At 37.9% G+C, this 25,501-nt stretch overlaps 5 protein-coding genes across 6 annotated transcripts; all 5 read right to left on the reverse strand.

Annotated features, from left to right (window-relative positions):
* Positions 1-951: 951 nt before the first annotated feature.
* On the reverse strand, positions 952-1,952 carry LOC121894602 (enhancer of split mbeta protein-like). The gene is made up of 2 exons (XM_042407307.1): positions 1,793-1,952; positions 952-1,682 (listed from the first exon to the last, which is right to left on the reverse strand). Exons 1-2 carry the CDS (start codon positions 1,913-1,915, stop codon positions 1,350-1,352), a joined length of 456 nt encoding a protein of 151 aa, XP_042263241.1. The 5' UTR covers positions 1,916-1,952; the 3' UTR covers positions 952-1,349.
* Positions 1,953-5,418: 3,466 nt separating this feature from the next.
* Positions 5,419-5,974, reverse strand: LOC121894629 (transcription factor HES-5-like). Its single transcript, XM_042407348.1, has 2 exons — positions 5,868-5,974; positions 5,419-5,757 (listed from the first exon to the last, which is right to left on the reverse strand). Exons 1-2 carry the CDS (start codon positions 5,928-5,930, stop codon positions 5,419-5,421), a joined length of 402 nt encoding a protein of 133 aa, XP_042263282.1. The 5' UTR covers positions 5,931-5,974.
* A 3,871-nt stretch (positions 5,975-9,845) lies between these two features.
* Positions 9,846-10,598, reverse strand: LOC121894644 (transcription factor HES-5-like). The gene is made up of 2 exons (XM_042407364.1): positions 10,536-10,598; positions 9,846-10,425 (listed from the first exon to the last, which is right to left on the reverse strand). The coding sequence occupies exons 1-2, from the start codon at positions 10,596-10,598 to the stop codon at positions 10,087-10,089; spliced, it is 402 nt and encodes a 133-aa protein (XP_042263298.1). The 3' UTR covers positions 9,846-10,086.
* A 4,078-nt stretch (positions 10,599-14,676) lies between these two features.
* Positions 14,677-15,381, reverse strand: LOC121894599 (transcription factor HES-5-like). Its single transcript, XM_042407304.1, has 2 exons — positions 15,147-15,381; positions 14,677-15,035 (listed from the first exon to the last, which is right to left on the reverse strand). The coding sequence occupies exons 1-2, from the start codon at positions 15,267-15,269 to the stop codon at positions 14,697-14,699; spliced, it is 462 nt and encodes a 153-aa protein (XP_042263238.1). The 5' UTR covers positions 15,270-15,381; the 3' UTR covers positions 14,677-14,696.
* A 4,111-nt stretch (positions 15,382-19,492) lies between these two features.
* LOC121894616 (transcription factor HES-5-like) lies at positions 19,493-20,634 on the reverse strand. Of its 2 annotated transcripts, XM_042407331.1 has the most exons (3): positions 20,320-20,634; positions 19,996-20,205; positions 19,493-19,884 (listed from the first exon to the last, which is right to left on the reverse strand). In XM_042407331.1, the coding sequence occupies exons 2-3, from the start codon at positions 20,116-20,118 to the stop codon at positions 19,552-19,554; spliced, it is 456 nt and encodes a 151-aa protein (XP_042263265.1). In that variant the 5' UTR covers positions 20,119-20,205; positions 20,320-20,634; the 3' UTR covers positions 19,493-19,551. The 2 variants fall into 2 exon arrangements, with proteins under 2 accessions (XP_042263265.1, XP_042263264.1); XM_042407330.1 differs by having other exon boundaries at positions 19,996-20,634.
* Positions 20,635-25,501: the final 4,867 nt, after the last annotated feature.

A 25,501-nucleotide genomic window follows, 5' to 3' on the forward strand; every position in this document is an offset into this window, starting at 1 on the left:
TCTCTCTCTCTCTTTCTTTGGCGTAGAACAAAACAGTAGAAATGGATAGAAATCCATCAGTCTTGGATAAGATTTTATGTTGGTTGATTAATACACTAATTCACTGGTAAATGCTAATTCTCATTGAGATGGTTAATTAGAATTTCAAATACTAGTGAGATCATTGTCATATTAACTGTACATAATTTAAATAACTAAATAAATGTATTTGTTGTGCTGAAGATATGTTTAAAAGATGTCAAAAACAGTCATCTGTCTACCATGTTGTATTCTTTAAAATGTCTTTATCTTATCAGGTGTTGTATAAGAAGGTGGTCTTCTTATAGTCATAACTGTATGGGGGCAATTATAACTGCAGCAAGACTGAGATGAAAAGTTCATCCACAAGTATGAAACTTCTATCTAAAAACTATCACAACTTAAATCAGATAGCCAAGAAAACTGCAATAACAAAAAAGTTTTTAAACATCATAAAGAAGCTGTAAAATAAAAGAACACACATTTTTCAAATGGCAGTGTTTGTTTATTCAATAAGGCAGAAAGAGCCACATGGAGTTTGCAAGCTCCAACAAGACGTGATGACACATCACAACAACAACTTGTAGATTTCTACAAAACACACTGTACTCAGAGAGAGTAAAGGAACAGCTGTCTTTATAAAAGACACACACAAATATTTGAGAATGGATTACAAACTGCTCTTTCAGAGCATTTCTGAACACAGTGAATAATTTGCTCTTAATGAACAAAAGCAAAACAGTAAAAAATGACCTTAAAACAGATCAAAGTCTTCTTTTCACAATGTAATGAAAACTAGTCACTAAATATAACTAATGTTCATTAAAAGAACATGACAGTGTCACTGGAAGATTGTGAAAATGGGATATTAAGAAAACCTTTTATGGAAAAAAAGGATAAACATGTGGATCTTACAATAGATCAGTTCTGAGTAATCATAGAGATAAAGTCCTCTATAACAATATGTCCATAAAAATGAATAATAATAAATTTTGATCAAAATGATCAATACCAATCAAAAGGTAACTAATGTTACCATAGCATTATATACTACTAATGTAGATGTAGCACAGTAAGGAATAATAACAATTGCTGATGCAATCAGATTTAGTTCATGCTACATGCATGACAAGATGCTCTTTCTTCACTTGAAAGATATTGTTGCTGTCATTTCCTTAGGAAATGTCATCTAGCACAAATACAAAAACACACAAATCAGCCTTCTGTATACAGAAGAACAAGTGAATTAAATCTCAAATAATTCAGTCCAGTAATGTTTGACCAACATGGTCATCTCAGTTTGTCTGGTAGGGTCTCCAGTCTGTATGAGTCTACCATGGCCTCCAGAGGGCGCTGTTGACTGGACTCTTCTCTTTGGTGATGCTGGTCTGGACTGTGGAGCTCAGAGGAGAGAAGTCAGCCTCTCTCAGGTTCTTATCAGAGGAAGACTGCAGCTTGTTGAAGTGGTTCAGCAGTCTTCCTTGCTGTTGATTCTGCTGCTGCAGCTGTGTCAGGAAGCAAACTGTCATCTCCAGGATGTCTGCTTTCTCCAGCTTGGAGTCTGGCTGCTGTTTGACGAACTCTGGACCCAGGAGAGACTTGAGCTGCTCAATGCTGCTGTTGATTCGCTCTCTGCGTAACTTCTCCACCAGAGGTTTTCTGAGCTGCAGAAAGAAGAATAAAGTCATTAATCAACTTATTCTGGAGTTTAATGTTAGCATAAAAAGAACAACCTCTCATGACAAGATGATGTCATCATGAATCTTCAATTTACCTTGTGGGTCAGAGTCAGATGGTCCTGAGAGTTGGTCATTGCTGCAATGATTGTAGGTGCCATAGCTGGATCTCTGTGCTGTAGAGGTCTCTGTAGAGAGAATCTGATCTCTGCTGGCTTCATCCCTCCTATTTATAGTCCCACATCTCCATATGAATGTGTGGGTCTCAGTCTGATTGAAGTTTCTCACACTCTCAACCAATCAGAGAGCTTGGTGACGCAATAAAGGATATAGACAAAAGAGGATATAACATGCTGCATGCTGTTAATGCCTGGGGGACAATGGTTAGATCTCAGGGGAACAGGTGGAGGACTGGGGGGGTGATGGAGAGAGACTCTGTGTGAATCTGGGAAAGTGGTGACCCTGTAGAGAGCAGATCTGGTGCCTGATGCTGAGATCAATGACTATGACTGAGCACACGCTCATCATCCCATCACACATGTGAGGGAATAACATTCATGGTGTAATGTTTGATTTCATGTAGGATAAAAATAAAAGTAAAAACTAAGTGGACTTTTTCAAGTGAAACTTGTGCCATTTATCTTCCATTTTGAATCGATCATTTACAGTGGCTTCAATTTCTTGTTTTCACCAATAATTCATTCTTTTGCAAAATAATACTCCAAGATGTTAAAAACAGTGTGATTCACAGTCATGGCATTTGAAATAAACTAAAGACAATAATCATGCTGCTGTCCAGATGTAACAGAGTCTTTTGACACGTGCCTCAGTGTGAGTAGAAGGTAGATCTCACTTTCCCACACTGACTCCCTGTATACTGTGGTCAATGAGCCACAAAGGGAATCCTGTGACAGATGCTGGCTGTGTGTTGTTATAGAAACAGAGAATGACATCACCAACCATCTGGAGGGAAAGGACGCCATTGGCTGGCAGGAAAATTTGAAATTACAGTGAATGTAACATAAAGTATTACAAAAATGATTTTGAACCTCGTTCGTCAGCTTCCAGTCATCATCATAGATTTCGGACCTCCAGTCAAAGTAATTCTGTTGTACTAATTAACTCCTCATCAAAATTTCAGCTCTAAACATGAGAGTGGGAGGTTGAGGCAGCTGTTTGCTGAAGTGTGCCAAATCCCTTTAGAGAATTAGTCTGCTGCTGGTGGGGTGGATGTCATTCACACTCAACTCTGATCTCCAGAGCTTTCCCACACTCCGTCCATTAACAGAAAACAGGCGTGTGCCCCACTACTAATGGACTTTTTGAATATTCTGGCAAAGCAGCGTGCAGGCGCCAAGGGTAGAGGGTGGCCTCCTCTAAGGCCTCCTCTAAAAACAATAACCCATTAAAGTTGGTACATAAGGCATATGTGAAAAATTGAGTTGATGACTTCACATTGTCAAGTCATGAATAATTAATTAATACAATAAAATGCTAAAATCTCATATTTTTGTACCAGATCAGACTCAAAACATGAGATTAAGCGGCTTTGTCCATTCAGATAAAATGTGACATGAACCAGCTGCCTTCAGCTGGGTGTATTATGAGTAAAGCTTTAATCTTTTTTTAAAGACTCGTGTTGACCAGGGTTAGCTTTGTTGTGCTGGTGGTTCATTAAAATATATGAAATAGGCATTGAGCATGTCGATGAGAGGAGACCCTTTTGAGTAATAGTGTTGATAACCTTTTTTCCAACTGAACAAACTACCATTAAGTGTACAACTTCATATCAGTACTCTGTGACAGAATTATTGACTGACAATAATTTCAAATGATCATTTTGAATAAGCTCAAAGGTAAATTAACAAGCAAACAACCACCTCTTTATTGAAACAGGTGAAAGATGGATAAGATTGAGAAAGTGTTTTAGACCATGAAAGCTAACTGTCTCCTTTTCAAAGCCATGTATCATGAGGGTGTGAATTTTACAATTTGCTTCATGTGTAGTGATACATAGGACAGGCAGGTTAGATATTTCACCGACAGAAATGTTTTCAAAAACTGCAAAGCCCTAAGAATATAGTTTTAGACAAGATAAACTTGTGATATCTATCAGGAATAGATTAAATGATCTCCACTGAGGGCAGCAGAGTCCCTTTTAATGTCTGTCCCTATGGACAGAGGTCTGGATCTATTGTCCCACAGGGGCTCTGTGAGTGAGGTTTCACTGGTTTCCCACACTCTGTCCATTCACTGCTTTCAATGAAGGAACAATGGAAGTGTGCCTCATTATCCATCACTCTAGATACAATGTGTGACCTCTTTAAAGAGGGAAATGGTTAACTTCAAACATTTTTATATTAAAACACCTGCAGCTGACAGTTTTGCCAATAAGATGCTGCAGGAAGACTGTATTTGCAATTAAAAATGTTCTCATTTGATTTCACATCTTGACCTACTCCATATAAATAGAGCGAGATAACATTGATAATCTCTCTACAACAAAGATCTTAATTGAACAACATTAAAACTGATTATGCTTACATTCACACTTATCAGGTATGTTACAGATGTACAAATACTATGTGTGCTGAATTTTATCTTGATATGTGAGTTAGGATCTATCTTAGAGACATCTATCAATTAAGTCAGATGGATTTAATGAAAAAATGAAGAAAGAGGATAATCATGACACTGAATAACATGAGAAAGCAAAATTTACAACTGGCAGTGTTTGTTTATTCAACGTGGCACAATGAGCCACATAAAGTTTGCAAGTTTCAACAAGACGTGATGATACATCACAACAACAACTTGTAGATTTCTACAAGACACACTGTACTCAGAGAGAGTAAAGGAACAGCTGTCTTTATGAAAGACAATTGATTGACAGTATGTGAGGACAAAGATCTCACTGCCAATGGATTTACAAATTTGCAGCAGTAAAAACTGACCTTACAACAGATCACATTATTCTTGATAAACACAAAATTCAATTGTTTCTCAAAATGTAAAAATCACATCATCACTGGAAAACTGTGACAGTGTGACATTAATGAAAACTTTTACAATAACAGTATGAACAAACTGATCTTAAAACAGATCGCTTTTGAGTAAAATACATTATGATATAACAATTGACATTAAAAATGATTAATACTAATCAAGAGGTAACAAATACCAAAATAGCATTATATTGTAACAATACATGACGCGCCATGAGGCATAAAAGTATCACTAGAAAATTGTGATAAAGTGACTAAGAAAACTTTTTATAAAAAAAGGTTAAACTTTTGGATCTTACAACAGATCAATTTTGACTAATCACAGAGATTAAAGTAACATAAAGTCCATTAAAACAATATGTCCAAAAAAAGGACGGTTAAAAGTTTGATCAAGATGATCAATACCAATCAAAAGGTAGCAAATGTTACCATAGCATTATATACTGCAAATACATGAAGTACAATGAGGCATAATAATTGCTGATGCAATCAGATTGAGTTCATGCTACATGCATGACAAGATGTTCTTTCTTCACTTGAAAGATATTGTTGCTGTCATTTCCTTAGGAAATGTCATCTAGCACAAATACAAAAACACACAAATCAGCCTTCTGTATACAGAAGAACAAGTGAATTAAATCTCAAATAATTCAGTCCAGTAATGTTTGACCAACATGGTCATCACAGTTTGTCTGGTAGTGTCTCCAGTCTGTATGAGTCTACCACAGCCTCCAGAGGGTGCTGTTGACTGGACTCTTCTCTTTGGTGATGCTGGTCTGGGTCTGGACTGTGGAGCTCAGAGGAGAGAAGTCAGCCTCTCTCAGGTTCTTATCAGAGGAAGACTGCAGCTTGTTGAAGTGGTTCAGCAGTCTTCCTTGCTGTTGATTCTGCTGCTGCAGCTGTGTTAGGAAGCAAACTGTCATCTCCAGGATGTCTGCTTTCTCCAGCTTGGAGTCTGGCTGCTGTTTGACGAACTCTGGACCCAGGAGAGACTTGAGCTGCTCAATGCTGCTGTTGATTCGCTCTCTGCGTAACTTCTCCACCAGAGGCTTTCTGAGCTGCAGAAAGAAAAACAAAGTCATTAATCAACTTATTCTGGAGTTTAATGTTAGCATAAAAAGAACAACCTCTCATGACAAGATGAAGTCATCATGAATCTTCAATTTACCTTGTGGGTCAGAGTCAGATGGTCCTGAGAGTTGGTCATTGCTGCAGTGATTGTAGGTGCCATAGCTGGATCTCTGTGCTGTAGAGGTCTCTGTAGAGAGAATCTGATCTCTGCTGGCTACATCCCTCCTATTTATAGTCCCACATCTCCATATGAATGTGTGGGTCTCCGTCTGGCTGGAGTTTCTCACACTCTCAGCCAATCAGAGAGCTTGGTGAGACAAAAGAGGATATAACATGCTGAATGCTGTTAATGCCTGGGGGACAATGGTTAGATCTCAGGGGAACAGGTGGAGGACTGGGGGGGGGTGATGGAGAGAGACTCACAGAGCTCTGTATGAATCTGGGAAAGTGGTGACCCTGTAGAGACCAGATCTGCTGCCTGATGCTGAGATCAATGACTTTGACTGAGCACACGCTCATCATCCCATCACACATGTTAGGGAATAACATTCATGGTGTAATGTTTGATTACATGTAGGTTAGAAATAAAAGTAAAAACTAAGTGGACTTTTTCATCTAGAATTTCGTATTGAGTAAAAAAGTAAAACATAGCAAGTGAAACTCGTGCCATTTATCCTCCATTTTGAATTGATCATTTACAGTGGTTTCAACTTCTTGTTTTCACCAATAATTCATTATTTTGAAAAATAGTACTCCAAGATGTTAAAAACAGTGTGATTCACAGTCATGGCATTTGAAATAAACTCAAGACAATAATCATGCTGCTGTCCAGATGTAACAGAGTCTTTTGACACGTGCCTCAGTGTGAGTAGAAGGTAGATCTCACTTTCCCACACTGACTCCCTGTATACTGTGGTCAATGAGCCACAAAGGGACTCCAGTGACAGATGCTGGCTGTGTGTTGTTATAGAAACAGAGAATGACATCACCAACCATCTGGAGGGAAAGGACGCCATTGGCTGGCAGTAAAATTTGAAATAACAGTGAATCTAACATAAAGTGTTACAAAAATGATTTTGAATCTCATCTCATAGATTTTGGACTTCCAGTCAAAGTAATGGTGTTGTACCAATGAACTTTTCAACAAAATTTCTGCTCTAAACATGAAGGCGGGAGGTTGAGGCAGCTGTTTGCTGAAGTGTGCCAATTCCCTTTAGAGAATTAGTCTGCTGCTGGTGGGGTGGATGTCATTCACACTCAACTCTGATCTCCAGAGCTTTCCCACACTCCGTCCATTAACAGAAAACAGGGGTGTGCCCCACTACTAATGGACTTTTTGAGTATTCTGGCAAAGCAGCATGCAGGCGCCAAGGATAGAGGGTGGGGTCCACAGACTCATGGTGGGATACTTAAGGCATTTGTGAAATTTTTAATTGATTACTTCACATATTGGACTCATAATTAATCAATTAATACAGTAAAATGCTAAAATTTCATATTTGTGTACTGGGTCAGGGTAAAAACATCAGGACAGAACATCAGATTAAGCAGTTTTGTCCACTCAAGTAATAATTGTGACAGGAAGTGGATACTGGATGACTCTAGTTGCCTCGAGGAAAGTACCACCTATGCGCCAACCTCAATTTAGCGAGCAAACATCAGACATGAACATTAGAAAACATCTTACAAAGTTATTGACACCCAAAGTTTGACGTACACCAGCAGTAGGGAAGCAAGAAGGTGCAAAACCTTTGGTCACATTTTGAGGCATCAAGCCAAGAAGTTCAGCCAACTAACACCTTTAAGTTTGGAGGCAACGTTGGACTTTCTTCTTCTTCTTCTTCTTCTTCTGCTTCTTCTTCTTCTTCTTCTTCTTCTTCTTCTTCTTATTGAACAAATTTCAATTACAGACCTGTATGGTATATTTCACTAATACAAAACATACATTCATGTTGGAACACTAGCTTACTAATGACAAAACAATGACAAATAAAAAGAAACAAAAGAAGTACATTTCATGAATTTAATTAAAGTTAAGTAAGAGTGAGGGTCCTATTCAAGCAGCATAAACTAGTCCAATAAAGAAAAAAGTTTCAGGGCATTTCTGTCCATCATGCATTGAAGAGATTTTGCAAATAGTTTGAGTTCATTCTTCTATCTGCTGATGTGAGGCTTAACATTTACATATTAACATCTATGAATAAAGTGTTTACCCAATAAAATCAATTTGTTTAAACCGTTAAAGTGGAGTTTTTCCTTACCACTGTCACCAAGTGCGTGCTCATGGGGGGAATTGTTGGGTCTCTGTAAATTAAAGGGTACGGTACAGACCTGCTCTATGTGAAAAGTGCCCTGAGATGACTTTTGTTGTGATTTGGCACTATATAAATAAAAACTGATTGATTGATTGATTGATTGATTCATAATTCATCTTACCTTACACTATTTTTCACACTGAACACAGCTGCTTGTGCATTTTTGTCAACATGTCACTGTCTGATGTATTGAAAAATGAATTGATGTAACTAACAGCTTGCTAACTAGTAAAACTAACTAAAGCTTGTGTTGGGTACACATAATACAGACAACACTATATCGTCTCCTGTAGTGTCCTGGTGCTTCATTTAAAGAAGATATGAAGTGGCCATGTCACTGAGAGGAGACCCTCATTTTTGAGTAATAGTTTTAGACAAGATGAAATTGTGATATCTATCAGGAATAGATTAAATGATCTCCACTGAGGGCACCAGAGTCCCTTTTAATGCCCATCCCTATGGACAGAGGTCTGGATCTATTGTCCCACAGGGGCTCTGTGAGTGAGGTTTCACTGGTTTCCCACACTCTGCCCATTCACGGCTTTCAATGGAGGAACAATGGAAGTGTGCCTCATTATCCATCACTCTAGATACAATGTGTGACCTCTTTAAAGAGGGAAATGGTTAACTTCAAACATTTTATATTAAAACACCTGCAACTGACAGTTTTGCCAAAAGGATGCTGCAGCAAGACTGTATTTGCAATTAAAAATGTTCTCATTTGATTTAATGACTTGACCTACTCCTTATAAATAGTGAGATAATATTGATAATCTCTCTACAACAAAGATCTTAATTGAACAACATTAAAACTGATTATGCTTACATTCACACTTAACAAGTATGTTACAGATGTACAAATACTACAAATACTATGTGTGCTGAATTTTCTCTTGATATGTGAGTTAGGATCTATCTTAGAGACATCTATCAATTAAGTCAGATGGATTTAATGAAAAACTGAGGAAAGTCTCATTTCCATAATTATAAAGAGGATAATCATGACACTGAATAACATGAGAAAACATATTTGCAACTGGCAGTGTTTGTTTATTCAACGTGGCACAATGAGCCACATAAAGTTTGCAAGTTTCAACAAGACGTGATGATACATCACAACAACAACTTGTAGATTTCTACAAGACACACTGTACTCAGAGAGAGTAAAGGAACAGCTGTCTTTATAAAAGACAATCGATTGACAGTATTTGAGGACAAAGTTCTCACTGCCAATGGATTTACACATTTGCAGAAGCAAAAACTGACCTTACAACAGATCACATTATTCTTGATAAACACAAAATTCAATTGTTTCTCAAAAATCACATCATCATTGGAAAACTGTGACAGTGTGACATTAATGAAAACTTTTACAGTAACAGTATAAACACACTGATCTTAAAACAGATCACTTTTGAGTCAAATCCATTATGATATAACAATTGACATTAAAAATGATTAATACTAATCAAGAGGTAACAAAATAGCATTATATTGTAACAATACATGACGCGCCATGAGGCATAAAAGTATCACTAGAAAATTGTGATAGCGTGATTTTAAGTAAACTTTTGGATCTTACAACAGATCAATTTTGACTAATCACAGAGATTAAAGTAACATAAAGTCCATTAAAACAATATGTCCATGAAAAGGACATTTAAATTTTGATCAACATGATCAATACCAATCAAAAGGTAACTAATGTTACCATAGCATTATATACTGCAAATACATGAAGTACAATGAGGCATAATAATTGCTAATGCAATCAGATTGAGTTCATGCTACATGCATGACAAGATGTTCTTTCTTCACTTAAAAGATATTGTTGCTGTCATTTCCTTAGGAAATGTCATCTAGCACAAATACAAAAACACACAAATCAGCCTTCTGTATACAGAAGAACAAGTGAATTAAAACTCAAATAATTCAGTCCAGTAATGTTTGACCAACATGGTCATCTCAGTTTGTCTGGTAGTGTCTCCAGTCTGTATGAGTCTACCACGGCCTCCAGAGGGCGCTGTTGACTGGACTCTTCTCTTTGGTGATGCTGGTCTGGGTCTGGACTGTGGAGCTCAGAGGAGAGAAGTCAGCCTCTCTCAGGTTCTTATCAGAGGAAGACTGCAGCTTGTTGAAGTGGTTCAGCAGTCTTCCTTGCTGTTGATTCTGCTGCTGCAGCTGTGTCAGGAAGCAAACTGTCATCTCCAGGATGTCTGCTTTCTCCAGCTTGGAGTCTGGCTGCTGTTTGAGGAACTCTGGACCCAAGAGAGACTTGAGCTGCTCAATGCTGCTGTTGATTCGTTCTCTGCGTAACTTCTCCACCAGAGGCTTTCTGAGCTGCAGAAAGAAGAATAAAGTCATTAATCAACTTATTCTGGAGTTTAGTGTTAGCATAACAAGAACAACCTCTCATGACAAGATGAAGTCATCATGAATCTTCAATTTACCTTGTGGGTCAGAGTCAGATGGTCCTGAGAGTTGGTCGTTGCTGCAGTGATTGTAGGTGCCATAGCTGGATCTCTGTGCTGTAGAGGTCTCTGTAGAGAGAATTTGATCTCTGCTGGCTTCATCCCTCCTATTTATAGTCCCACATCTCCATATGAATGTGTGGGTCTCAGTCTGGTTGAAGTTTCTCACACTCACATCCAATCAGAGAGCTTGGTGAGACAAAAGAGGATATAACATGCTGAATGCTGTTAATGCCTGGGGGACAATGGTTAGATCTCAGGGGAACAGGTGGAGGACTGGGGGGGTGATGGAGAGAGACTCACTGAGCTCTGTGTGGATCTGGGAAAGTGGTGACCCTGTAGAGACCAGATCTGGTGCCTGATGCTGAGATCAATGACTTTGACTGAGCACACGCTGATCATCCCATCACACATGTGAGGGAATAACATTCATGGTGTAATGTTTGATTACATGTAGGATAAAAATAAAAGTAAAAACTAAGTGGACTTTTTCATCTAGATTTTCATATTGAGTAAAAAATTAAAACATAGCAAGTGAAACTCGTGCCATTTATCCTCCATTTTGAATTGATCATTTACAGGCAACGATGGTTTTTGCTTCAACTTCTTGTTTTCACCAATAATTCATTCTTTTGCAAAATAATACTCCAATATGTTAAAAACAGTGTGATTCACAGTCATGGCATTTGAAATAAACTCAAGACAATAATCATGCTGCTGTCCAGATGTAACAGAGTCTTTTGACACGTGCCTCAGTGTGAGTAGAAGGTAGATCTCACTTTCCCACACTGACTCCCTGTATACTGTGGTCAATGAGCCACAAAGGGACTCCAGTGACAGATGCTGGCTGTGTGTTGTTATAGAAACGGAGAATGACATCACCAACCATCTGGAGGGAAAGGACGCCATTGGCTGGCAGTAAAATTTGAAATAACAGTGAATCTAACATAAAGTATTACAAAAATGATTTTGAATCTCATCTCATAGATTTTGGACCTCCAGTCAAAGTAATGTTGTTGTACTAAGGAACTTTTCAACAAAATTTCAGCTCTACACATGAGAGTGGGAGGTTGAGGCAGCTGTTTGCTGAAGTGTGCCAATTCCCTTTAGAGAATTAGTCTGCTGCTGGTGGGGTGGATGTCGTTCACACTCAACTCTGATCTCCAGAGCTTTCCCACACTCCGTCCATTAACAGAAAACAGGGGTGTGCCCCACTACTAATGGACTTTTTGAATATTCTGGCAAAGCAGCATGCAGGAGCCAAGGGTAGAGGGTGGGGCCCACACACTCATGGTGGGATACTTAAGGCATTTGTGAAATTTTGAATTGATTACATCACATATTGGACTCATAAATAATCAATTAATACAGTAAAATGCTAAAATATCATATTTGTGTACTGTGGAAAGGTACCACCTATGTGCCAACCTCAGTTTAGCAAGCAAACGTCAGACATGAACATTAGAAAACATTTTACAAAGTTATTGTAACCCAAAGTTTAACGTACACCAGCAGTAGGGAGGCCAGAAGGTGCAACACCTTTGGTCACATTTTGAGGCATCAAGCCAAGAAGTTCAGCCAACTAACACCTTTAAGTTTGGAGGCAACATTGGACTTTCTTCTTCTTCTTCTTCTTCTTCTTCTTCTTCTTCTTCTTCTTCTTCTTCTTCTTCCTCTTCTTCTTCTTCTTCTTCGTTGAAGAATCGTTGGGTCTCTGTAAATTAAAGAGTACGGTATCGACCTGCTCTTTGTGAAAAATGCCCTGAGATGACTTTTGTTGTGATTTGGCACTATATAAATAAAAACTGATTGATTGATTGATTCATAAGTACTCCATTTTTAACTGACACCACATTTAGAGGGTGCAGCAATATGTCCTTAGATTGAAGCCAGCTCTGAAATGAAACCCGAAATTCCTGCACAGATTCACACTGGAAGAAAATATGTCCTACAGTCTCAATATCCCTCTCACAGAATCCACGAGTAAAGTTATTCCGATGAAATTTTTCATGCAAGAAGTGATTGGATGGATAGATGTCATTCAAAATTTTAATGCCACTTAGGCAACATTGGACATATTGGCCAGAAAAGTGCTCAATGGCAAGTGTAGCTAGTTGACCTTTTGATGGAAACCATTATGGCAAGTGTACAAGCGGCTGGATGAAGATTATCCTGACAGGGTTGAACTCCAACACTTGCTGCCTCAGCTGGTTGTATGGTGAGCAAAGCGCTATAATTATTTTACAAGACTAACTTAGCTTCATCGTGCCTCTGGTGTGCTGTTACCTTACACTATTTTTCACACTGAACACAGCTGCTTGTGCATTTTTGTCAACATGTCACTGTCTGATGTATTGAAAAATGAAGATGTAACTAACAGCTTGCTAACTAGTAAAACTAACTAAAGCTTGTGTTGGGTACACCTGTAGTGTACTGGTACTTCATTTAAAAAAGATATGAAGTGGCCATGTCACTGAGAGGAGACCCTCATTTTTGAGTAATAGTTTTAGACAAGATGAAATTGTGATATCTATCAGGAATAGATTAAATGATCTCCACTGAGGGCAGCAGAGTCCCTTTTAATGCTCATCCCTATGGACAGAGGTCTGGATCTATTGTCCCACAGGGGCTCTGTGAGTGAGGTTTCACTGGTTTCCCACACTCTGTCCATTCACTGCTTTCAATGAAGGAACAATGGAAGTGTGCCTCATTATCCGTCACTCTAGATACAATGTGTGACCTCTTTAAAGAGGGAAATGGTTAACTTCAAACACTTTATATTAAAACACCTGCAGCTGACAGTTTTGCCAATAAGATGCTGCAGCAAGACTGTATTTGCAATTAAAAATGTTCTCATTTGGTTTCATGACTTGACCTACTCCTTATAAATAGAGTGAGATAACACTGATAATCTCTCTACAACAAAGATCTTAATTGAACAACATTAAAACTGATTATGCTTACATTCACACTTATCAGGTATGTTACAGATGTACAAATACTATGTGTGCTGAATTTTATCTTGATATGTGAGTTAGGATCTATCATGGAGACATCTATCAATTAAGTCAGATATATTTAATGAAAAACTGAAGAAAGTCTCTTTTCCATAATTATAAAGAGAATAATCATGACACTGAATAACATGAGAAAACATATTTGCAACTGGCAGTGTTTGTTTATTCAATGTGGCACAATGAGCCACATAAAGGTCGCAAGTTTCAACAAGACGTGATGATACATCACAACAACAACTTGTAGATTTCTACAAGACACACTGTACTCAGAGAGAGTAAAGGAACAGCTGTCTTTATAAAAGACAATCGATTGACAGTATTTGAGGACAAAGTTCTCATTGCCAATGGATTTACATATTTGCAGAAGCAAAAACTGACCTTACAACAGATCACATTATTCTTGATAACACAAAATTCAATTGTTTCTCAAAAATCACATCACCACTGGAAAACTGTGACAGTGTGACATTAATGAAAGCTTTTACAGTAACAGTATAAACACACTGATCTTAAAACAGATCACTTTTGAGTCAAATCCATTAAGATATAACAATTGACATTAAAAATGATTAATACTAATCAAGAGGTAACAAATACCAAAATAGCATTATATTGTAACAATACATGACGCGCCACAAGGCATAAAAGTATCACTAGAAAATTGTGATAGCGTGACTTTAAGAAAACTTTTGGATCTTACAACAGATCAATTTTAACTAATCACAGAGATTAAAGTAACATAAAGTCCATTAAAACAATATGTCCATGAAAAGGACATTTAAATTTTTGATCAAGATGATCAATACCAATCAAAAGGTAACAGATGTTACCATAGCATTATGTACTACTAATACATGAAGTACAATAAGGAATAATAACAATTGCTGATGCAATCAGATTGAGTTCATGCTACATGCATGACAAGATGTTCTTTCTTCACTTGAAAGATATTGTTGCTGTCATTTCCTTAGGAAATGTCATCTAGCACAAATACAAAAACACACAAATCAGCCTTCTGTATACAGAAGAACAAGTGAATTAAAACTCAAATAATTCAGTCCAGTAATCTTTGACCAACATGGTCATCTCAGTTTGTCTGGTAGTGTCTCCACTCTGTATGAGTCTACCACGGCCTCCAGAGGGCGCTGTTGACTGGACTCTTCTCTTTGGTGATGCTGGTCTGGGTCTGGACTGTGGAGCTCAGAGGAGAGAAGTCAGCCTCTCTCAGGTTCTTATCAGAGGAAGACTGCAGCTTGTTGAAGTGGTTCAGCAGTCTTCCTTGCTGTTGATTCTGCTGCTGCAGCTGTGTCAGGAAGCAAACTGTCATCTCCAGGATGTCTGCTTTCTCCAGCTTGGAGTCTGGCTGCTGTTTGACGAACTCTGGACCCAGGAGAGACTTGAGCTGCTCAATGCTGCTGTTGATTCGTTCTCTGCGTAACTTCTCCACCAGAGGCTTTCTGAGCTGCAGAAAGAAAAACAAAGTCATTAATAAACTTATTCTGGAGTTTAATGATAGCATGAACAATGACAACCTCTCATGACAAGATGAAGTCATCATGAATCTTCAGTTTACCTTGTGGGTCAGAGTCAGATGGTCCTGAGAGTTGGTCATTGCTGCAGTGATTGTAGGTGCCATAGCTGGATCTCTGTGCTGTAGAGGTCTCTGTAGAGAGAATCTGATCTCTGCTGGCTTCATCCCTCCTATTTATAGTCCCACATCTCCATATGAATGTGTGGGTCTCGGACTGGCTGGAGTTTCTCACACTCTCACCCAATCAGAGAGCTTGGTGAGACAAAAGAGGATATAACATTCTGAATGCTGTTAATGCCTGGGGGACAATGGTTAGATCTCAGGGGAACAGGTGGAGGACTGGGGAGGGTGATGGAGAGAGACTCACAGAGCTCTGTGTGAATCTGGGAAAGTGGTGACCCTGTAGAGAACAGAACTGCTGCCTGATACTGAGATCAATGACTTTGACTGAGCACACGCTGATCATCCCATCACACATGTTAGGGAATAACATTCATGGTGTAATGTTTGATTTCATGTTGGATAAAAATAAAAGTAAAAACTAAGTGGACTTTTTCATCTAGATTTTTGTATTGAGTAAAAAAGTAAAACATAGCAAGTGAAACTCATGCCATTTATCCTCCATTTTGAATTGATCATTTACAGGCAACGATGGTTTTTGCTTCAACTTCTTGTTTTCACCAATAATTCATTCTTTTGCAAAATAATACTCCAAGATGTCAAAAACAGTGTGATTCACAGTCATGGCATTTGAAATAAACTCAAGACAATAATCATGCTGCTGTCCAGATGTAACAGAGTCTTTTGACACGTGCCTCAGTGTGAGTAGAAGGTAGATCTCACTTTCCCACACTGACTCCCTGTATACTGTGGTCAATGAGCCACAAAGGGACTCCAGTGACAGATGCTGGCTGTGTGTTGTTATAGAAACAGAGAATGACATCACCAACCATCTGGAGGGAAAGGACGCCATTGGCTGGCAGTAAAATTTGAAATTACATTGAATCTATCATAAAGTATTACAAAAATGATTTTGAATCTCATCTCATAGATTTTGGACCTCCGGTCAAAGTAATGCTGTTGTACCAATGAACTTTTCGACAAAATTTCAGCTCTACACATGAAGGTGGGAGGTTGAAGCAGCTGTTTGCTGAAGTGTGCCAATTCCCTTTAGAGAATTAGTCTGCTGCTGGTGGGGTGGATGTCATTCACACTCAACTCTGATCTCCAGAGCTTTCCCACACTCCGTCCATTAACAGAAAACAGGGGTGTGCCCCACTATTAATGGACTTTTTGAATATTCTGGCAAAGCAGCGTGCAGGCGCCAAGGCCAGAGGGTGGGGCCCACACACTCATGGTGGGATACTTAAGGCATTTGTGAAATTTTGAATTGATTACATCACATATTGGACTCATAAATAATCAATTAATACAGTAAAATGCTAAAATCTCATATTTGTGTACTGCGGAAAAGTACCACCTATGCGCCAACCTCAATTTAGCGAGCAAACGTCAGACATGAACATTAGAAAACATCTTACAAAGTTATTGTAACCCAAAGTTTAATGTACACCAGCAGTAGGGAGGCCAGAAGGTGCAACACCTTTGGTCACATTTTGAGGCATCAAGCCAAGAAGTTCAGCCAACTAACACCTTTAAGTTTGAGAGCAACATTGGACTTTTTCTTCTTCTTCTTCTTCTTCTTCTTCTTCTTCTTCTTCTTCTTCTTCTTCTTCCTATTGAACAAATTTCAATTACAGACCTGTATGGTATATTTCACTAATACAAAACATACATTCATGTTGGAACACTAGCCTACTAATGACAAAACAATGACAAATAAAAAGAAAAAAAAGAAGTACATTTCCTGAAATTAATTAAAGTTAAGTAAGAGTGAGGGTCCTATTCAAGCAGCATAAACTAGTCCAATAAAGAAAAAAGCTTCAGGGTATTTCTGTCCGTCATGCATTGAAGAGATTTTGCAAATAGTTTGAGTTCATTCTTCTATCTGTTGATGTGGGGCTTAACTTTTAAATATTTATATCTATGAATAAAGTGTTTACCCAATAAAATCAAGTTGTTTTCCAGAGAATCCAGGTTTTTCTCCTTCATAAGTATTCAATTTTTAACTGACACCACATTTAGAGGGTGCAGCAATATGTCCTTAGATTGAAGCCAGCTCTGAAATGAAACCCAAAATTCCTGCACAGATTCACACTGGAAGAAAATATGTCCTACAGTCTCAATATCCCTCTCACAGAATCCACGAATAAAGTTATTCCAATGAAATCTTTCATGCAAGAAGTGATTGGATGGATAGATGTCATTCAAAATTTTAAATGCCACTTAGGCAACATTGGACATATTGGCCAGAAAAGTGCTCAATGGCAAGTGTAGCTCGTTGACCTTTTGAAGGAAACCATTATGGCAAGTGTACAAGCGGCTGGATGAAGATTATCCTGACAGGGTTGAACTCCAACACTTGCTGCCTCAGCTGGTTGTATGGTGAGCAAAGCGCTATAATTATTTTACAAGACTAACTTAGCTTCATTGTGCCTCTGGTGTGCTGTTATCTAACACTATTTTTCACACTGAACACAGCTGCTTGTGCATTTTTGTCAACATGTCACTGTCTGATGTATTGAAAAATGAAGATGTAACTAACAGCTTGCTAACTATTAAAACTAACTAAAGCTTGTGTTGGGTACACATAACACAGGCAACACTATATCGTCTTCTGTAGTGTACTGGTGCTTCATTTAAAAAAGATATGAAGTGGCCATGTCACTGAGAGGAGACCCTCATTTTTGAGTAATAGTTTTAGACAAGATGAAATTGTGATCTCTATCAGGAATAGATTAAATGATCTCCACTGAGGGCAGCAGAGTCCCTTTTAATGCCCATCCCTATGGACAAAGGTCTGGATCTATTGTCCCACAGGGGCTCTGTGAGTGAGGTTTCACTGGTTTCCCACACTCTGTCCATTCACTGCTTTCAATGAAGGAACAATGGAAGTGTGCCTCATTATCCATCACTCTAGATACAATGTGTGACCTCTTTAAAGAGGGAAATGGTTAACTTCAAACACTTTATATTAAAACACCTGCAGCTGACAGTTTTGCCAATAAGATGCTGCAGCAAGACTGTATTTGCAATTAAAAATGTTCTCATTTGGTTTCATGACTTGACCTACTCCTTATAAATAAAGTGAGATAACATTGACAATCTCTCTACAACAAAGATCTTAATTGAACAACATTAAAACTGATTATGCTTACATTCACACTTAACAGGTATGTTACAGATGTACAAATACTATGTGTGCTGAATTTTATCTTGATATGTGAGTTAGGATCTATCATGGAGACATCTATCAATTAAGTCAGATATATTCAATGAAAAACTGAAGAAAGTCTCTTTTCCATAATTATAAAGAGAATAATCATGACACTGAATAACATGAGAAAACATATTTACAACTGGCAGTGTTTGTTTATTCAACGTGGCACAACGAGCCACATAAAGTTTGCAAGTTTCAACAAGACGTGATGATACATCACAACAACAACTTGTAGATTTCTACAAGACACACTGTACTCAGAGAGAGTAAAGGAACAGCTGTCTTTATAAAAGACAATTGATTAACAGTATTTGAGGACAAAGTTCTCACTGCCAATGGATTAACAAATTTGCAGAAGCAAAAACTGACCTTACAACAGATCACATTATTCTTGATAAACACAAAATTCAATTGTTTCTCAAAAATCACATCATCACTGGAAAACTGTGACAGTGGGACATTAGTGAAAACTTTTACAGTAACAGTATAAACACACTGATCTTAAAACAGATCACTTTTGAATCCATTAAGATATAACAATTGACATTAAAAATGATTAATACTAATCAAGAGGTAACAAATACCAAAATAGCATTATATTGTAACAATACATGACGCGCCATAAGGCATAAAAGTATCACTAGAAAATTGTGATAGCGTGACTTTAAGAAAACTTTTGGATCTTACAACAGATCAATTTTAACTAATCACAGAGATTAAAGTAACATAAAGTCCATTAAAACAATATGTCCATAAAAAGGACATTTAAATTTTTGATCAAGATGATCAATACCAATCAAAAGGTAACAAATGTTACCATAGCATTATATACTGCAAATACATGAAGTACAATGAGGCATAATAATTGCTGATGCAATCAGATTGAGTTCATGCTACATGCATGACAAGATGCTCTTTCTTCACTTGAAAGATATTGTTGCTGTCATTTCCTTAGGAAATGTCATATAGCACAAATACAAAAACACACAAATCAGCATTCTGTATACAGAAGAACAAGTGAATTAAATCTCAAATCATTCAGTCCAGTAATCTTTGACCAACATGGTCATCTCAGTTTGTCTGGTAGTGTCTCCAGTCTGTATGAGTCTACCACGGCCTCCAGAGGGCGCTGTTGACTGGACTCTTCTCTTTGGTGATGCTGGTTTGGACTGTGGAGCTCAGAGGAGAGAAGTCAGCCTCTCTCAGGTTCTTATCAGAGGAAGACTGCCGCTTGTTGAAGTGGTTCAGCAGTCTTCCTTGCTGTTGATTCTGCTGCTGCAGCTGTGTCAGGAAGCAAACTGTCATCTCCAGGATGTCTGCTTTCTCCAGCTTGGAGTCTGGCTGCTGTTTGAGGAACTCTGGACCCAGGAGAGACTTGAGCTGCTCAATGCTGCTGTTGATTCGCTCTCTGCGTAACTTCTCCACCAGAGGTTTTCTGAGCTGCAGAAAGAAGAAGAAAGTCATTAATCAACTTATTCTGAAGTTTAGTGTTAGCATGAATAATGACAACCTCTCATGACAAGATGAAGTCATCATGAATCTTCAATTTACCTTGTGGGTCAGAGTCAGATGGTCCTGAGAGTTGGTCATTGCTGCAGTGATTGTAGGTGCCATAGCTGGATCTTTGTGCTGTAGAGGTCTCTGTAGAGAGAATCTGATCTCTGCTGGTTTCATCCCTCCTACTTATAGTCCCACATCTCCATATGAATGTGTGGGTCTTGGTCTGACTGAAGTTTCTCACAGTCTCATCCAATCAGAAAGCTTGGTGAGACAAAAGAGGATATAACATGCTGAATGCTGTTAATGCCTGGGGGACAATGGTTAGATCTCAGGGGAACAGGTGGAGGACTGGGGGGGTGATGGAGAGAGACTCACAGAGCTCTGTGTGGATCTGGGAAAGTGGTGACCCTGTAGAGACCAGATCTGCTGCCTGATGCTGAGATCAATGACTTTGACTGAGCACACGCTCATCATCCCATCAAACATGTAGGGGAAAACATTTGTGGTGTTTGAATTACATGTAAGATAGAAATAAATGTAAACACTAAGTGGAAATTGTTTTGGGTTTTTTTCTGTTCAGCACTTCTTATTGAGCCAAAATTTAAAATGTAGCGGGTGAAACTTAGGCCATTTATCCTCCATTTTGAATTGATCATTTGTCAAGATATTTCATTATATATAATGTGATCATTTTGGCCTCAATTGCTTTTTCATCAATAATACAAAATTTCACAAAACAATACTAAGAAATATGAAAAAAAAAACAGTGTGATTCACAGTCATGGCATTTGAAATAAACTCTAGACAATAATCATGTTGCTGTCCAGATGTAACAGAGTCTTGTGACACGTGCCTCAGTGTGAGTAGAAGGTAGATCTCACTTTCCCACACTGACTCCCTGTATACTGTGGTCAATGATCCACAAAGGGACTCCTGTGACAGATGCTGGCTGTGTGTTGTTATAGAAACAGAGAATGACATCACCAACCATCTGGAGGGAAAGGACACCATTGGCTGGCAGGAAAATTTGAAATAACAGTGAATCTAACATAAAGTGTTACAAAAATGGTTTTGAACCTCATTCATCAGCTTCCAGTCATCATCATAGATTTCGGACCTCCAGTCAAAGTAATGCTGTTGTACTAATTAACTCCTCATCAAAATTTCAGCTCTAAACATGAGAGTGGGAGGTTGAGGCAGCTGTTTGCTGAAGTGTGCCAAATACCTTTAGAGAATTAGTCTGCTGCTGGTGGGTGGATGTCGTTCACACTCAACTCTGATCTCTAGAGCTTTCCCACACTCTGTCCATTAACAGAAAACAGGCGTGTGCCCCACTACTAATGGACTTTTTGAATATTCTGGCACAAGCAGCGTGCAGGCGCCAAGGGTAGAGGGTGGCCTCTTAGGCCTCCTCTAAAAACAATAACCCATTAACCCTCCTGTTATGTTCATTTGTCAGGAACAGCAATGGTGTTCTTGGGTCAATTTGGCCCAGTGTATGTGTAATTATCCAAAAGATGTCCGAAACAAAAAAAATCCTAACAAGCAGTGTGAATATTTCATTACTAACTCCATTACTAACTATTCTATCAATATTTAGTGCAATGGTGTTCCTTACCTCTAACAGGTAATGGTTCAATTAGGATAATTCACTCGTTTTTCATTAAAAAAATGCATGTTCAAACTTTTTTTTAAATGTTTCACCACTTTATTGCTTTTGAAAGACCAACAAACAAAACACAATAGTTTTACATAACATTGATAATGACATATCATGACATAACTAGTTGGCCCTGGCACTGTCTTGATTATGTTTTCTGCAGACAGTTTTGCCTGACGCATATTTGGGGATGAAAACCACTGTATTTCACCATTTTTTGACATGAATGTCTTGCTTGGAGGAATAGGAATAGCAATTCCCTCATCTGGTTCAAAATCAGAATCATCCTCCTCCATTTCACTGTCATGATCAATGATGACTTCCAGAGCCTCCTGGACTGTCATCCTTTTGCTTCTGCTGCTCATTTTGTAAAGGTTTGCCTGACAGAGTGTAATGTTGGTAGGACTCCCATGCACAGAATCTTTTATATGTTTTGCCCCTCCCCTGTTGAGTGTCCACTGAATGGGGGTGGAGTTTTCCCGCGAGAACATAAATGGTTCTCGTTAAATATCATAACACCTGCACCTGTGTGTGTGTGTGTGTGTGCGTGTGCTCTGTGTGTGCACTGAGTGTGTGTGTGTGCTCTGTGAGTGTGCTCTGTGTGTGTGTGTGTGTGTGTGTCTGTGTGTGTGTGTGTGTGTGTGTGTGAGTGATTGGGATGAAACATGTCTCACAGTTGCAAAGAAAAAAATAGTCTGACATTTCTGACACCCTTTTACCTCCAGTTTGACTGCTGGGTCAAATTGACCCGAACAGTATCTATGTGATATAAACATGCAGGGGGTGGTTGCAAATATGTGAGATGAACCATTTTCATATTATATGTTGATTACACTAATTAAGGCAAGCAGAAGAAGTTTCATACTGAAAAAATATTTTTAACTATTTTTCGTAGATCGTCAAACTTTAAAACGGGTCAATTTGACCCAGAACATAACAGGAGGGTTAAAGTTGGTACATAAGGCATATGTGAAAAATTGAGTTGATGACTTCACATTGTCAAGTCATGTATAATTAATTAATACAATAAAATGCTAAAATCTCATATTTTTGTACCAGATCAGACTCAAAACATCAGATTAAGCGGCTTTGTCCATTCAGATAAAATGTGACATGACCTTCATGTCACATTTTACCTTCAGCTGGTTGTTTGATGAGTAAAGTTTTAATTTTTTTTAAAGACTTGTGTTGACCAGGGTTAGCTTTGTTGTGCTGGTGGTTCATTAAAAATATATGAAATAGGCATTGGGCATGTTGAGGAGAGGAGACTCTTATGAGTAATAGTGTTGATAACCTTTTTTCCAACTGAACAAACTACCATTAAGTGTACAACTTCATATCAGTACTCTGACAGAATTATTGACTGACAATAATTTCAAATGTTCATTTTGAATAAGCTCGAAGGCAAATTAACAAGCAAACAGCCACTTCTTTATTGAAACAGGTGAAAGATGGATAAGATTGAGAAAGTGTTTTAGACCATGGAAGCTAACTGTCTCCTTTTCAAAGCCATGTATCATGAGGGTGTGAATTTTACAATTTGCTTCATGTGTAGTGATACATAGGACAGGCAGGTTAGACATTTCACCGACAGAATCATTTTCAAAAACTGTGCAAAGCCCTAAGAATATAATTTTAGACAAGATTAAATTGTGATATCTATCAGGATCAGATTAAATGATCTCCATTTAGGGCAGCAGAGTCCCTTTTAATGCCCATCCCTATGGACAGAGGTCTGGATCTATTGTCCCACAGGGGCTCTGTGAGTGAGGTTTCACTGGTTTCCCACACTCTGTCCTTTCACTGCTTTCGGTGGAGGAACAATGGAAGTGTGCCTCATTATGCATCACTCTAGATACAATGTGTGACCTCTTTAAGGAGGGAAATGGTTAACTTCAAACATTGTCAATCTAAGAATCACATCATCATAGGAAAACTGTGACAGTTAGGAAATGTCATCTAGCATAAATAAAAAAAAACACAGCCTTCCATGAAATAAAATAAAATAATTCAGTCCAGTAATCTTTGACCAACATGTCAGTTTGTCTGGTAGTGACTCCAGTTTTTATGAGTCTACACAATATTTTGTTTTCATATCTTGTTTTTGAAATGTTATGGAAATTTTGAAAACCTACATATGATTGAATTATAATAACAATTTAAGGGTCACAGTCTGTGTCACAAACTATAGTGACTTTGCTAAGTCCCGACTTTTGGAAATGGCAACATATAAAAGTGGTAAAGATGATTTTAATTACATGAAGAAAAAGTTAAAATTGACTTTATGATTTTAACAGTTAAGAAAGTTTCCAATTCGGGAGCTAGAGTCTCTTTTAACCTCTGTTTCCTCAAGGCAAAGGTCTGGATCTGTTGTCCCACAGGGGGCTCTGTGAGTGAGTTTCCTCTGGTTTCCCACACTCTGTGTTTTCACCACTTTCAGCTCCGTATATGAGGATGGGAGGTTAAGACAGCTGTTTCCTGAAGTGTGCCAAATCCCTTTGGAGAATAGTCGGCTGCTGGTGGGGTTGAGGATCCTAATCAAGCTCCACTTTGCTCTCCAGAGCTTTTCCACACTCTGTCCATTTAAAGGAATTTAGGCAAGTGCCAACATCACAATTGACCTTTTGAGGAGTTGAATGAATGAATGAATGAATGAGTGAATAGTTTATTTCAGTCATACATTATGAGGAACAAAACTTAACAATTTGTGTGGGTATGCAACTGACAAAACATCATCATACATGTTTACACCAAGTCATTTCACACAATGAAATTCACATTATCAGTGAATGAAAAATGAATAGACTGACCCCCAAGGCTTATTTTTGCCTATCCTATACAATCCATAAAATAACCAAGAATATCAGCAGTACGAAAGAAAGAAAAAAAAGAAAACTAAATCGTAATTCTAATTCTTTTACATTTTAATCATTTTACGTTGTAATCCTTAATTATTTTAAATTTTAAGACTTTTTTGAAACTCAACAGAGAGTTACACAAAAACTTGTCACTAAGACCATTCCTTAGTTTGTCTCCCAAAACTGAAACTGTGTTTTACATTGGTTCTCACTTTACATGTTTCAAAGATACACAACCGTCTTAAATTATTATTATTTCCTTCTCTTGATTTAAAAAATTGTTGAATGCAAACAGGAAGGTTTTTATTCCTAACTTGAAAAAATATTTCCAATATTTTTAAATGCACAATAACTTAAGATTTTAACCTATGAATAATGGATTAGTAGATTCACGGTAACAAGCTTTTTGTTATTCTAATAGCTCTTTCATTTAGAGTTTTTTTCTTTTTACAGTGTACAGCTCATCAATATTTTATTTCAAAACATGTAGAAACTCAAATTGGAAGTATTACTCAGTGACTTTGCTAATTTTAGGAAAATGGCAATATATAAAAATGGTGACAGTGATTTCAATCAATGGAAGAAAAGATTTACATTTTAAACAGATAAGAATGTTTTCAGTTTTTGGGGTTAGAGTCTCTTTTAACCTCTGTCTCCTGAGGCCAAAGGTCTGGATCTATTGTCCTACAGGGGCTCTGTGAGTGAGTTTCCTCTGGTTTCCCACACTTTGTGTTTTCACTGCTTTCACTGGAGGAACAATAGAAGTGTGTCTCATTATACATCTTAGATACAATGTGTGACCTCCTTAAATAAGGGGAATGGTTAATTTTTTATTTTATTTTTTTTACCTTAGAACACCTACAACTGACAGTTATACCAAGAAGATGGTCAAGTAAAAGTATCTTTAAAATGTAAATGCATATAAATAGAGTAATATAAATTTGATAAAAGCCACTTCATCAAACATCATAATGGAACTGCTTCACAAAGTACTATCTTTAGCTACATCATGGGTACATGATGGGTAGTGAGTGGGTTG

This window comes from Thunnus maccoyii, chromosome 3, assembly GCF_910596095.1.
Source record: "Thunnus maccoyii chromosome 3, fThuMac1.1, whole genome shotgun sequence".
Classification (NCBI taxonomy): domain Eukaryota; kingdom Metazoa; phylum Chordata; class Actinopteri; order Scombriformes; family Scombridae; genus Thunnus; species Thunnus maccoyii.